The sequence below is a fragment of the Strix aluco genome, chromosome 5 (genome assembly GCF_031877795.1).
Source record: "Strix aluco isolate bStrAlu1 chromosome 5, bStrAlu1.hap1, whole genome shotgun sequence".
NCBI lineage: Eukaryota > Metazoa > Chordata > Aves > Strigiformes > Strigidae > Strix > Strix aluco.
Genome location: NC_133935.1, coordinates 54,776,367 through 54,791,385, shown reverse-complemented (window position 1 = coordinate 54,791,385; position 15,019 = coordinate 54,776,367). Strand labels below are relative to the sequence as shown.

Here is a 15,019-nt window from a genome sequence, read left to right as displayed (position 1 = left end):
GTGTCACAACTTAGCTCCAGAGCCTACCTGGCCACAAGCTGATTGTGGTTGTTTTAGCTGAACACAAGGGATCGAGGGCTTAAATGGAAGCAGTTCTCTTGTGATGCTAAAAGTACTAAAATACTTAAATTTTGTAAAATCAGCAAAGTTAACAAGCTTTCTGGTTACTTTGACAAAGCTTTCTATTCCAATACCAGTAAAATTATTTTCCTAATAACTGGGGTATCAGAATTAAAAGATTTTCACAAGCTTCCTTTGGAACAGGAATAATAGTAGTCTACAATACTCTGAAGCCTGCTATTATTATGGTCAGTGCACATGAACAAATTAATTTGGATTTGCTGAAAAGAGCAACAGTCACACATGTTAATTATTTAGCTTATATAGAAAGTGGCACAATACTCTAAAGAGATCTGGTCTATAACAATTATTTACCAAATCACTTGTCTGAGTTGTATTTCAGTATTTTGAACTACAAAATTTAAGCTCAAAGTTGCAAAAATGTGTTTTAGCGACATCAAATTTTTTTCGTTCTCCATGAACTACTCGCAACACTTACGCTATTTTTGTTTGAGCTTCCCACATGTGGAAAAAAAAAAGGGGAAAAAAATACAGAGGAGAGCCAAATAGTATATTTTCCTTGGATTTGGCTATTCCTGATAAGAGATCAGATAAGAGAGGGTGATCTCACATACCTGATGTTCACCATTTTTTTCATAAATTCAGTTACACATTTAATTAAGCCAACTGTTAGTACTAATGTATGGCTGAATTAACGTAGAATCTGTAAGCTAAAGTTCTTTTCAGCAGTTCCTTTCAAAAGTAACAGCTTTGTGTGTCAGTTATTTTCAGCAGTTTGCCACAGATTGTTTAATAACAGGTGGACATGATTCCCATGATATCAAAGGAAATTCAGTATCAGGAAATGCAAGTTACAGCCAATCATCCATAAAAAAGCCATATACTTCCAGCCAACCTGTTAACAAGAACTACATCAAAACACTACTAGTAGCAAAACTCTGCTATTTGATCTCATGCATAATTAAAAGCGGTCCAGGGGAATACTCAAAGCACAAAATGAGTGTGGGAACTCAAAAAAGAAGCTGACAAGCAGCAAAAATGCAGTAATCTTGTATACATGCACTAGCAGATATGCATATATAGCAGGAGAACAAATCCACTCTTCAAGCTCTGTCATCAAATTAAAGGGGAGTTACAGTATCATCAAGGAGATCTAACAAAGTCATCTTGTGCTGGATTCTAAAATAAAACACTTTTCAAACACAATTTAAGATAGCATTTAAAAATACTCATTGAAGGATTCATAATTTTGCAAAAAAGACAGTTTTAAGTCAGGTATTTTTAAAAAGTTTTACAGGCACAAATATATTTAGATTGTCTTGATAGTCTCAGCTCTCTACATTGCAGGAGGCTGCTCTACTGGGTTAACTACTCCTGTGCCTTGTAAGACTTGAAAATCTTTTAACACATAAACCCCACCTCCCTAAGCCAACAAATGCACCCCCAACATTAATAATGCCTCAATCTACATCCTTTGGGAAGAGAAATAGGGATTCTCTCATGTGTCATTTTTATGTCCTATTACCAATTTTTTAAAAAAGGTGCTGAAGGTTGATATATCTGCATGTGATTCTTAGCTCTGCTTCCTCATTCCACTGATCCATTTCCACAGGGCATGGGCCATCATTAACCTAAAAGGCTTCCAACAGATCATTCTAAAATGCTGCAATAGCTCTGTTAACTGCAAGGCACTCCATAGTGAATACCTCATGGAAATACCTGACTAGCAATAGCAGCTGATTCTCCTTATGTTTTTGCGGCTCCTACTGCCAGCCCAGAAGCACCCATTTGGAAGCAAAAAATTTTATGAAAGACATTACACACTTAATTACACAGGGCTTTGCTTTCTCTGCAAAAGCTGCATTTTCTTTAGGAAGCTGACATAGCCTTTCCATGGCAGCTGACAGGTGAAAAGAGTTAAAGCTGTGCCCATAAACGCATGCAAGTTTCTAGCGCTTATCCACCAGAACCAGGAAAGCCACTTTGAGTTCTGTCTGAATGGGTTTGCCCTGAAACCGTGTTTCAATTTCAGGATAATTTTATCAGAAGACTTCTGACCTCTCCCATCAGTAGCAGACTGTCTGCTTCCTACTCAGCAGTGCCCTATCAGTCACTGTTTCCATTCCTTCCTGCTCCATTGAAAGGATTGAAGGAGCTGTTAGTCCCATCACGTGGAACAGCACATCTCCCCAACCAACCAAGGAAACAGTCGAAGGTCTTTGCCACACAGTAGACAGTCTCATCAAAAATTTAGGGGGATGCTCTGGACACCAACAATCCCAGCTATTTCCGCTCCGGTTTATTCTTATTCTTGGTCAATAGCTTGTTCTACAGCATGAGCTTGACTCCATTGGCAGGACTTAAGCATGGACAGCATCATCCCTCTCAGGCTTTGGGAGGAATACAGCAACACTGATCAAGTGTGCAGGAAAGGACATGGAAAACAGTGAGGTACTCAATGCCTTCTTCATCTTGGTCTTTACTGGTAAGATTTGCCTTCAGGAGTCCCAGGTTGCCAAGACTAGTGGGAAAGTTTGGAGCAAGAAAAATTTACCCTTGCTGGAGGAGGATCAATATCTAAATAAATTGGAAAAAACACAGGTCAATCAAACTTGATGGGATGCACCCAGGAGAGCTGAGGGAGCTGGCTGATGTCATTGTGAAGCCAACCTCAATTATCTTTGAAAGGTCATGATGACTGAGAGAAGCTCCTGAGAACTGGAAGAAAGCAAATGTCTCTCCTATCTTTCAGAAGGGCAAGGATCCAGGGAACTACAGATCAGTCAGCCTCACCTCCATCCCTGGGAAATTGATAGTATCCTCCTGAATACCACTTCCAAACATATTAAGGACAAGAAGGTGATTTGGAATAGTCAGCACTGATTTATGAAGAGGAAATCATGCCTGACCAGCCTGAGAGCCTTCTAAAACAAGATAACTATGTTGGTGAACAGGAGGAGAGCAGTGGATGTTGTTTATCCTGACTTAGTAAGGCTTTTGTTCATGGGCTCGTAACATCCTGAGACAAGCTAAAAAGTGCAGGCTAAATAAATGCACAGTGGTGTGAATTGAAAACTTAATGAACAGCTGGGCTCAGAGGACTGTGATCAGCCATACAATGTCCAGTTGGAGGCTAGACACTTAGCGGTGTATGCCTGGGTAAATTCTGGACACTGGGCCAGTACTGTTTAACACCTGGACAATAAGGCAGAGTGCACCCTCAGCATGTTTGCAGATGATACAAAATTTGGAGGAGGGATTGCTACACCAGGTAGTTGTGCTGTCATTCAGAGGAACCTCAACAGGCTTGAGAAATGGGCCAATGGGAATTTCCTCAAGTTCAGAGGGAAATGCCAAGTCCTACAGCTTTTAAAGAACAACTCATGCACCAGTACAGGTTAGGGACCAGCCAGTGGGAAAGCAGCTTTGCAGGAAAGGATCTAGAGGTCTTGGTGGACACCAAGCTGAGCATGAGCCAGCAATGTGCCCTTGCAGCAAAGAAGGCCAACAGCCTCCAGGGCTACGTTAGGAAGAACATTGCCAGCAGGTCAAGGGAGGTGATCCTTCTCCTCTATTTCATGCTGTTGAAATCACATCTGGAGTTCTGGGACCAGTGCTGGGCTTCCCAGTATAAGAGAGAGATGGAGTAAATCCAGCGCAGTGCTGTGAAGATGATCAAGGGACCAGAGCATCTGTCATATGAGGAGAGGCTGGTAGAGCTGAGATGTTCAGCCTGGAAATAAAAAGGCTGAGGGGGATCTTATCAATGTGTATAACTACCTGACGGTGTTGGGGGAAGCCAGACACTTCTCAGTCATGCCCAGGAAAGGGACTAGGGGTGTGGAAAATTGCATTTGAATGTAATTAAAAGAAATTTTTTTTACTGTGAGGGTGATTGAACACTGGAACTGATTGCCCAGAGAGCTTGTGGAGTCTCCAACCCTGAAAACACTGCAAATCCAACTGGGCACAGTCCTGAGAAACCAGTTCTATTTGACCCTGCTTTGATCAGGGGGATTAGGCAAGATGATCTCCATAAGTCCCTTCCAACCTCATCCTTTGTATGATTCTGAGAAATTATTTAAATAGAACTATTAAACCACCTTTTACAGAACAAAACAGTAAGAACTGGTGATTGTATTTTCTAGATTATTACTGGGGTTTGGATTCAATCTCCTGTTAATTAATTCATAGGTTCAGCAGCTGCTGACAATTTCTATACAACTGTATGTTTCGTTTTAACTTAAAAATGCCAAGATTCTTCAATAAGCATTTTTTAACTATATGTAGCATAAACAGAAATAAGTAACATGTGATTTAAAAATAGATTTGGCATCTTTACATCAATCCTCCTCCTTCCTTGTGTGTGATTGTAACTAAAGATGTCTGCCTAGAAAAGATTACATCACCTCTGTAGATAGAGTGACTGTTCAAAAAGGTACACTTCCAGCATAAATTATCTGTAGTATGAATGTCCTGAATCACTTCAAGCCTAACAAGAAATACCTTCAGGAAACTCTTGCATTCACTGGGATTGAATATGTACTGTCTGAAACTCAGGTTTTCTTTTATGGCTGCATGCAGCACCATTTTTCTGACAATGCAGTCTCAGAATGAACCAGCTTATGCTCTTTACCGGCAGAATAGCTCTTCCATTTGCCAATCTGACGGTATTTCAGACTATGTTTCAAAGCCATGTGAAAGTAGATTACAATCCTACTCTTGCACATTAATATCCAAATGAGGTTACCAGACTTGTACCCCTGTGGCTGATCTCTAGCATTACTTATTTCAACAGTAAGAAATGGTATGATGTCCAGTGGAGGTCCACCAGGACAGAGGGGCTTCTCCTTGCAAAGCTGACCTATGAAACTGGTTTGGGCCTGGAAAACTGGCTTCAAATCATAAGAACAATATCACTAGCTATGAGATATCAGGTCACTACCATACTAAGCTTATGTTAAATATTGAGATCGGATATTCAGAAAGGCATCTGATCTGGTCCAAGTCTCTGTCTGCCCTCCCGTATATTTCCTGAAGGGCAGCAAGGATGGGCAGTAAGGCCAGCAGTCTGGCTGCTTTCAAAGGACATTTGGGGCTGAATGTACTTAAGCTAATTTGTTAGTTTAAAATGTCTGAACTTTCTGAATTGGGAACAGAGTGTTCCTGGGTTCTCCTCTAAAGAAGGAAGCAGAGGCAGGACTTGAAGGGGCAATTCAGAAAAGCCAGTAAGAACTCTCTCTGATAGCGGCTATTAATACTGACTATACATGGAGACTAAAGCGAATATGCTTCTAGACTACACACTTCAGATAGGACTACAAAGCTGGAAAAGACGAATGTGGGCCTTGAAACAATACATGTTATATTTAGTTGATAACATCAGAATGCTGCAAGGAGCATATATGATAGATATTACTAAAACAAAGTAACTGTTTTAGTACTTGAACATTATCTTAGCACACAATTTGTTCCAAGCAAAAATACAACAGTGTTACATTAAAGAGACCTTGGTATCCTCTACCATGTTATTTGCAGTCTGTAAAACAGTGAGGAATACTTGAAAACTTGCTCTTTTGACATTTTTCTAGAAGTAGATGAACAATCAGGATACTGCTTTTCACACAGCATCCCTCTTGTGCACTGTGGTAATAACCACGCAAACACAGAAGAATGAAAACAATCACATTTCTCCCCTCTCAAATGGACCAGATAATACAGAATTCAGATCAGTCTGTGTTTTTCATTAAACTGGACATGTTTACAAGTCAGATGAAAGCAATACTTGCTCAAATGACCTCCTTTCCTCTGTTCGGAAGATTTATTGAAGGCAATATAGAACAGCAACGATAGTCAATCATAGGTGGCAGACTGCCCTTTTATTAGGCATACTGAAGCCAATTAATCTAAGCGAGCTTTCTCCCGTTACCTCCTGGAGGCATGTACGGTTATAGAATGCATTTAAAAATTCTGCAGCAATAAATAAAGGTGCTGAAACTATTCATTTGAACTTTGAGAAATTATTTACAGGTATGTGAGATGTTAAATATTAACGTTCTGCATACTCTACTGGGCAATATAATTTGACTAGATCCAAGACCTAAAAAATAAAGTTCTAAAACAAGGCTTTGTGGTACTGCCATCCTCAGGGGTAGCATGAAGAGAATGGAATGCCTGTGAAAGGAGGTAAAAGCCATAGGTAGGAAGACTGAAATAAAGTAAAGAAAGCTGAATTAATCAGAAGTCTTCAAATAAGGTTGCAAGGAAAGGTGGGCTACTGAACCTGTAACACATTTATAGCACAGAAGTAATCAATTATTGGAATTTATTTATAGATGTCAGATTATCTCCAATTTATAGGAGATACCAAAGGCCATTTGAGGTGAAAAGCGAGTCTATAATAACCTTATTAATTATGAAACATCAAAACCCAAGATGTCTTAATTCATGTTCTCATTTTTGCACTCCATGTGCTTCTAATTAGAACTGCTGTAATATATTCTCTTGGGAGGCATATAAGAAAAGTGAGTAACTTTTTAGTAGCGGCTTTCTCTTTCAGGGTACACACTTAAATAATCCTTTATTCTTGGATACCTCAGATATCTTCCTTGGATTACCTTCATCGTAAATCAAGTTATAATCTTACCAGTTTCACAGCTGGGCCCAGTGAAGCCTTGTGGGCAGGCACACACGTTGGAAGCAATACAGGCTCCTCCGTTCCTACATCCATCTTTGCAAAATGCTGCAAAATGCAAAATCACAATATATGGGTAACAGAACTACATTCAGCAACCACACAGGTGGCCACGGGCTGCTGGCAGGCTGACATGAAACGCGGTCCCTGCGGCACTGAGTGCAGAGACTGGCTTCTCCTAAGGACAGAGGTCACAAAGAGATGGTTTATGGCCCCCCTGCCTCACTGGCCAGATGGGCTGACAAGCTACAGAAGATTAGAGTAAATCATCTGAAGACAACAGCTCACATATGTACTCCTTCACATGCACTGGGAAGCAGTGAAAGGCAGCATCTTCCCTAGGAATAAACTTCCTAGGGCAGTGCTGGTCTTCTCTGCTGCCCAAATAAAGGTCTGGGCATAACAGACACAACTGAACACTAAATTGTCTGGCTACCTTATTTCCTGATTAAGCAATTAGATCAAAACAATAAAAATACCAATTTTATCTCAAGGGATTCTGAAGAACTTAAAAACTTTTAGCATTTACAGTTTGAATCCCTGGATTCGTTCTTTGGCACGCTGCAATCCAAGAAGCTATGCTGGCATATTTTGGTGCAGCATTCTCCAAGTACAGTTGTGAATATGTGTATGCTTTAAAGAGTCCCTTCTGTGGACACAGAAATGTAACCAGCTCTGGTAAAAAACACAGCAGCTATTAATTGCTCTGATTTGCATCCGCAATATGGAATCAGAAATGCTCTGGTCACAAGAAACTGTAAGTGAAACTAGACAGATGGAAGTTATCACCAACATAAAGCGTTGCTCCGGGGCACTTGTCTAGCCCTGCACTTGTAACCAGCCACCAGAGATGCCAGGCTTTGGTTTGCAGCTGCTCTGTGTAACAGCACCACTGATGAGGTCTTAAGGCTCATCTGAGAGAGAACGTGAGTGTTATTGATTTGAGCTTTTCAGCTCTCAGATTCCAGACACCAGCCTTGTGGCATGAGACCCCCGGCACTGAGTGAGACATCTAAGGTTCCCAGTGCAGGATGACACGGTGCACAGGAGCACAGCTGGCAGCACAGTGCAAGAAAAGCTGCCGAAGGCACTGGGACAAGAGGTGCATCCAGTTCTCTCTCAAGGACGGTGGCATCCAAGCCAGGGTTGCAGAGAAATACATTTCTCAGACTGGGATACACAGGCTCAGAGCCTTCTCCTGCATACTGTCTTTTCAGTATTGAAAAGGGAGGGAGGGAGTGATGTACTTTTCTTTCACAGTGGGGCCAGGTGGCCTCTGAAGTATCAGATCTGCAGTCAGAGCTCTTATTCAGTGAACAGAAGAGCTGAATGCAGTGCTCTAGGGTTATGCACCTTCCCTTTGACCCAAAGAAATCTCAATTACCTTTTTTTAAGATGACCCACCTCCAGCAGAAGGATTGGGGAATACTCCCAAACACAGCACAGGAGTGAGCTGTGCAGACAGAGCAGCTGTGCAGAAGAGCAGCTCTGGGTTTGAACCTCCTCAGGTTAAGACTTCTTTCCCATTCCCCAGAGGAGGAAGTCGAACATAAAAGGGTATATTTGCTGACATCTCTCCCTCTACCCATGCGTATGACTGGAAATGGACTAGGCTGCTGTGTTTTAGCAAAGAGCTCGTTCATGTTAGGAATATTTAGAAAAATCGTCCTGTGACTCAGGTGAAGGAATAACCAGTGCTAAGGTCTTAACCAGGCTTAGCAATTAAAGAAATTCTGGGTTGCTTAGCCGTGATAATACACAGCAGCAGAAGGTATAGTATAGAAGGTATAGCACAAGTATAGTGAAGACAGGGTGGAGTGTCTTTGCGTTAGAATCAGGGGGAAGGCCAACAGGGCAGATGTCATACTGGGAGTCTATTATAGGCCACCCAACCAGGACAGAGAGGTGGATGAAATATCCTATAGAAACTTAGGAGAAATCTCACGATCGCTTGCCCTTGTTCTTGTGGGAGACTTTAACTTCTCAGACATTTATCTGCTGGAAATACAACACAGCAGAGCGGGACCGGTCCCAGAGATTCCTGGAATGTGTGGGAGATAACTTCCTGACGCAGCTGGTGAGTGAACCGACCAGAGAAGGTGCCCTGCTGGATCTCCTCTTTGTGAACAGAGAAGGACTGGTAGATGATGTGGCAGTCAGAGGCTGACTAGGGCACAGCGATCATGAAATAATAGAGTCCTCTATTCTTAATAGAGGCCAGGAGAGGGGGCAGCAGAACTGACATCCTGGACTTCCAAAGGGCTGACTTTGACTTGTTTAGGCACCTGCTTGACAGGATCCCTTGGGAGATGGTCCTGAAGGGTATAGGGGTCCAGGAAGGCTGGACACTCTTTAAGAAGAAAGTCTTAATGGCACAGGAGCAGGCTGTCCCCAGGTGCTGTAAGAGAAGCCGGAGACAGAGAAGGCCAGCCTGGCTAAACAGGGAGCTTTGGCTGCAACTCAGGGAGAAAAGGAAAGTTTACGGCCTTTGGAAGAAGGGGCTAGTCACTCACAGTGATTACAAAGATGCTGTGAGGCTATGCAGGGCGGAAGTCAGGAGGTCTAAAGCCCAGCTAGAAATTAATCTGGCTTCAGCAGACAAAGAAATGTTTCTATAATTACGTCAACAGCAAAAGAAAGACCAGGGAGAGCCTCCATCCCCTGCTAGATGCAGGAGGAAACATGGTAACAAGCAACAAGGAAAAGGCTCAGGTGCTTAATGTCTTCTTTGCCTCAGTCTTTAATAACAAGACTAGTTACTGAGGGAATCAGCCTCTACAGCTAGAAGACAGAGACTGGGAGAACGACCCCCCCACAATCCAGGAGGAGATAGTCAGTGACTTACTGCATCACAGAGACACACACAACTCTATGGGACTGGATGGGATACACCTGAGGGTGCTGAAGGAGCTGGCTGGGGTGCTCACCAAGCTGCTTTCCATCATTTACCAGCAGTCCTGGCTGACCGGGGAGGTCCTGACAGATTGGAAATTGGCCAACGTGACGCCCATCTATAAGAAGGGTTGGAAGGATGATCCCTGTCAGCTTGACGTCGGTGCCCCGGAAGCTGATGGAGCAGATTATCCTGAGTACCATCATACAACACATGCAGGACAACCAGATGATCAGACCCAGTCAGCATGGGTTTATGAAAGGCAGGTCCTGCCTGACAAATCTGATCTTCTACAACAGGGCGACCTGCTTATTGGATAAGGGAAAGGCTATGGATGTTGTCTACCTTGACTTCAGTAAGGCCTTTGACAACGTTTCCCACAGCATTCTCCTGGCAAAACTGGATGCTTGAGGCTTGGATGGACACGTGCTTTGCTGGGTAAAAAACTGGCTGGATGGCCAGGCCCAAAGAGTTGTGGTGAACGGAGTTAAATCCAGTTGGCAGCCGGTCACGAGTGGTGTCCCCCAGGGCTCGGTTTTGGGGCCACTCCTGTTTAACATCTTTATTGATGATCTAGACGAGGGGATCAAGTGCACCCTCAGTAGGTTTGCAGATGATACCAAGTTGGGTGGGAGTGTTGATCCGCTCAAGGGTAGGGAGGCTCTGCAGAGAGATCTGGACAGGCTGGAGCGATGGGCTCAGGCCAACTGTATGAGTTTCAATAAGGCCAAATGTTGGGTTCTGCACTTCGGCCACAACAACCCCCAGACAGGTGGTGGAATGGGCTGCCCAGGGCAGTGGTGGAGTCCCCATCCCTGGAGATGTTTAAGAGTCACGTTGACATAGCACTTAGGGACATGGTGTAGTTGGGAGCTGTCAGTGTTAGGTTAATGGTTGGACTAGGTGATCTTCAAGGTCTTTTCCAACCTAGATGATTCTGTGATTCTGTATCTATGATATATTCCCAATGTTAACTCCAGCCCCTTAGATCCTGACATCTAACAGGTCAAGAGGACTGAGACACAATTTCAAGGAATGCTGGGTATGCTATTGCTGCAGCTGGACCACTTCTCCTCTCTGAGCCAGTTCCCCTAGAGCTACACTACTTTTATTTTCAAGTATCCTCTAAATCCTATGCTCAGAGCCTGAGGAGTTCCAAGAATTTGGGCCCAAGTACCAAGTATCATCTCCTCTGATGTGAAATGCAACGGGAAAAAAAGCAGCATTGTATCTCTGGGAAAGCATCTTTCTAAGATGAGAAGTGTAACCTAATATTTACTAGTGAATAAGAATGTTAAAAAACAAGGCATCACTTCACGTGCAGCAAAGGTTTTGTACATGCATATCTACTGCTCTTCTCATTTACAATAAAAAGACACAGCATAACAAACAACTTTCAGTTAATTCAAGCAAAATAACAAGTGATTGACCGTGAACAATGTAGATCTGGCAACATTTTCACATCTGTAACTTTGTTAGTAACTGTGGGCTTCCTTGAATGGTGTAGCACGTATAGAAACTGCTAACTTGACACAAAAATGAAACATAACTACTACAAATTTTAGAGCATGCTATCTATGTATACATCATTCTCAAATTACTGTGAACTCTGCAAAGTCAGTGTATATCTGCCTATGAAAATCTTCTTATAGGTGTAGGACCTAGATGCCTAGCCTAGCATTTCACGTGTCTTCTTCAAGGCACGTGACCAGATTTGCATCAACTATGACAAAGCATCTCACCCAGTCCAAAGACTGCCAAACCCCAGGGTTTTCAGAGCTTTACCTTTGCAGATGGTACCATTTCCTGTGTAACCCGGCTTGCAGACACAGTTGTGCCCACCCACGGTGTTGAAACAGAGCGCATTTTCATCACAGTTGTGCTGGTTCGTTATACATTCGTCATGCTCTGAAAAGGGAAACAAGAATGAGATGGCCCTGAGTTTTTAAAACACAACAAAATAAAAGCTTTATATACGTTTCCACGTTAAAAAGAGATAAACACAATAGTAGTTACTGACAATAGGGCTATGTGAACATGTAACCATGGGATGGTCAGGGTATATATTTTTAGCACATACTAGTATGTGATAACTGTGCTGCAGCATAATTCCACTTTCATTAACAGGGAGCCACAATCATTACACTTTCTATGTAGGCTACAGTGTTCTCATAAACATTTGACAAAAAGCTGGCTAGCATACTGAAAATCCATATGCTAGTTCTACTGTATAATTTATTCATGCAGGTTTATCTTATGAGGGATTCATAGGGTTTCCTTCACAAAGATGACTAATGGTGTGAGACACATGCTCCAAACTGCAAAAGATACAGTTAGCAGAAGGCAGGACTTCAAAACGCAGCCCTTCAGTGTGTACGCAGCACTTTATACAGATGAAACAAATAATCCAAAAAGAAAGGTCTGCCTCCTGTTCAAGGGACTTTTGGCATGGCACTTCCTAGCACTGGAGTGCAATGGATGAGACTCCCCAGTCTGGTGACTTGACTTAGACAAACTGGGAAATACTCCTTTTGGGAATAAATGAAAAGTCTGGACAATACGATTTTGTGTTAACTTGCAATGCACTGTTTAATCCGAAACAAAAAAGTATTGTATAAATGTTTAGGTTACTGAACATTTTAATGGTTTAGTTTGTGATTTTTAATAAATAGAAAATGTAATTTCAAAATAAAATGCTCTAAAGTGTCATTTCAAAATGCTATGTGAAAAGCTTTGCATTTTCAAAATGCAATACCTTAGTCTGCAGGCATCAAAATGTAATGTTTCTGTCCTTCTGGAAATATTCCTTGCATTTTCTTTAAATCAACAGTATTCATCTATCCATAAATAATTTCAGACCCCTGAAATTTTAATTTCAGGAAAACCGACTGTTTGAGGAACATGAAGGCACCTAATTTCAATCAGCACACATGGACTAACCTGCACGTGAGCTTTTCACCATCATTCTGTGCAGGTTTTAGCAAAATTTATTAGTGCAGCTTATGCCAGTTCTGGCTATCTGACACAAACCTTAAATCTGGAATTGAATGCTCTTTCTTCCCCAGTTTTAGGTATGTCATACTGCTCTGAATCTTCCCCTTTATAAATAAAGAGCTGAAGTCTGCACGTACCCCACAAAGTTGTCAGGAAAATTAATTTCTTAACATTTGCAAACTACTATGGATACGTTCAACTTGCTATTTCAATACTGGCCATAAACTGTAGGAGTATAAAACTGGCAGAATGGTACATCTCTAATCCATCAGTAGATGTAAACCGTCCTCAAGTAATGGCAAGTACCTGGTGTTTAAAAGGGGAAAAAAATTCACTGCAACATAACTAATCAATTTTAAACACTACACAGGTTTATTTTTTTTTTTTTGTGGGTTTGTTGTTGTTATTTGTTTTTTAATACCATTAATCTAATATCCCTCTTCTAAACAAGGACTTGTCTCTCACATCACCAACAATGCTCTCCTCAACCCTCAGCCCTGAGGCACCAGCATTTACTGAGCTGGGTCCCTCACTGGATACAGCAGAACATGGGCTGCAGGCCTCTGCCCTGAAGCACGAGATTTAATTACTTTGCTCTCAGTATGAATAACTAGAATTTTTATTGTACACCAAATGATCCAGCCCCTCTAAAATCCAGTTACAATATTTGACTCTGACCTCCCAACATAGTGAAATCTCTTATGCTGGCTGAAACACTATTTATGCTAAATCAGTTCATTAAATAAAAGAAAAATAATGACCATGTAAATTAGGTAAAAAGTGTTATTTGTACTGTAACAATAGCCTGGCTTTCTTAGTTTGTGTTAATATTATGATATTATTTAAATATGGTATGCTATTTAAATATTAAATATAAATTATTTTCTCATTTTTAAAGGTTCTATATAACATACAACAGGAAAATAACTATGGAAATGTGTGAAACATTATGCATCCCACAGGCCAAAATATCTTGCAAAGCCATTATCTTGGTATCTCAGGAGGTCTGTGCAACAATACATCACACCGGTAAAGTCAGCTCAAATAACTGAATTTAACAAATTAAGCATCATCCTCAACGAGGAAGTGTAGCCATCCACCCTATGCCTTAGGAATGCAAAAGCATCCCTGGCATGTACGGGAGCTCTTTGTTAGGGTAAGAGTATGTTAGAGGAAAGCAGGTGATCACAGACTGTCACAATAAAAGGAATGGCTCTACGCACGTGGCTGGAGCAGCTCTGAAAGCCCACCAAGGCACCCACAGGCAGGGCAAGTGCTGTGGCCTCTATGCCAAGCAAACTTGGTATTCTGCTACAACAAGGTATTAACCATATTTCTAACACCTTGCAGTACTGGGGCCTTGAAGACCATTTGCACAGATGTATGTCCTTCATATAAAAAGATGACTGTCACATTTGAGTGTGCCTTCCTAACATTTACTCTCTGGGCTAAGAAAATCTACTGAGTCTTTCAGATTTTTCTTAAAATGTACAGTATCAGTAAGATTAAACTTCCATCAGCTAAGTAATGGGGCTTGGATTCAAAGATAATATGCCTGGTTTCTTAACCTACGTAAGAAACTTCAGTGTTTCTTATCCTGCAGGAAAGTTCATGGAGGACGCTTGCTAACATTTCAGGAAGAGGGTCCAGCACATAACCCAAACTGCATCAAAACAGCCAGCACTTCTATTTCTGTGGTTATCTGCTCAAACTTCAGGTCTATTTTTATTTAAATCAAATATTAGTGACTCATGAGATATTCACAGGTCTGATAAATGATTCTTGGACTGAAGTTTACATGTCATTTTTTAGGACGAAAATGAGAGAGTAAGAGGAAATTTTGATTCAGTTAAAGAAGCAGAGATTTTAAAACAATAGGAATGGAAAAAATCAACAAAAAAAGAATCGGGATGTTTTACAATTCGTCTAGATTTTCTGATCTTAGCTTCAATAACACAACTAAAACCATTTAAATATAGTACTTCTTTATATTCCTTCTTACAGTGGCACTTAACAGAGCAGTCAGCCTATACTTCAGGACTGGCTCTTCTATGGACTGATTACAAATGGTTAAACTACACCCAAAAAAATGCTGTACATAAAGCATCTTACTACATTCACTCTTCCAGCACATGGCACACTATCCACACCAACTTACAGAGACCACCAGAAACAGCTTCTTCCAGAATCCTCTATTAATAACAAGGTAGACTGTCCAGCTTTATTAAAGATAGAAATATTTATTTGTAATAAAAAGGGTGGTGCTCTGTTGGTAATTCTTCATTAATTCATGCTTATCACTTAGGTTTCTTTTTTTAATCAAACACTTGGAAATCCACCTTAAATAAGGAACACAT

At 41.3% G+C, this 15,019-nt stretch overlaps 1 protein-coding gene across 3 annotated transcripts in view; it reads right to left on the bottom strand.

The window, feature by feature from the left end:
• The window catches only part of NELL2 (neural EGFL like 2), a 160,834-nt gene that overhangs the window by 33,863 nt on the left and 111,952 nt on the right, over nt 1–15,019 (bottom strand). For all 3 annotated transcript variants that reach the window (XM_074827403.1, XM_074827406.1, XM_074827405.1), the window contains 2 exons: nt 11,454–11,576; nt 6,728–6,823 (listed from right to left, as the gene is read on the bottom strand). In XM_074827403.1, the coding sequence (XP_074683504.1) occupies nt 6,728–6,823; nt 11,454–11,576 (219 nt within the window). The remainder of the gene's footprint in view (nt 1–6,727; nt 6,824–11,453; nt 11,577–15,019) is intronic.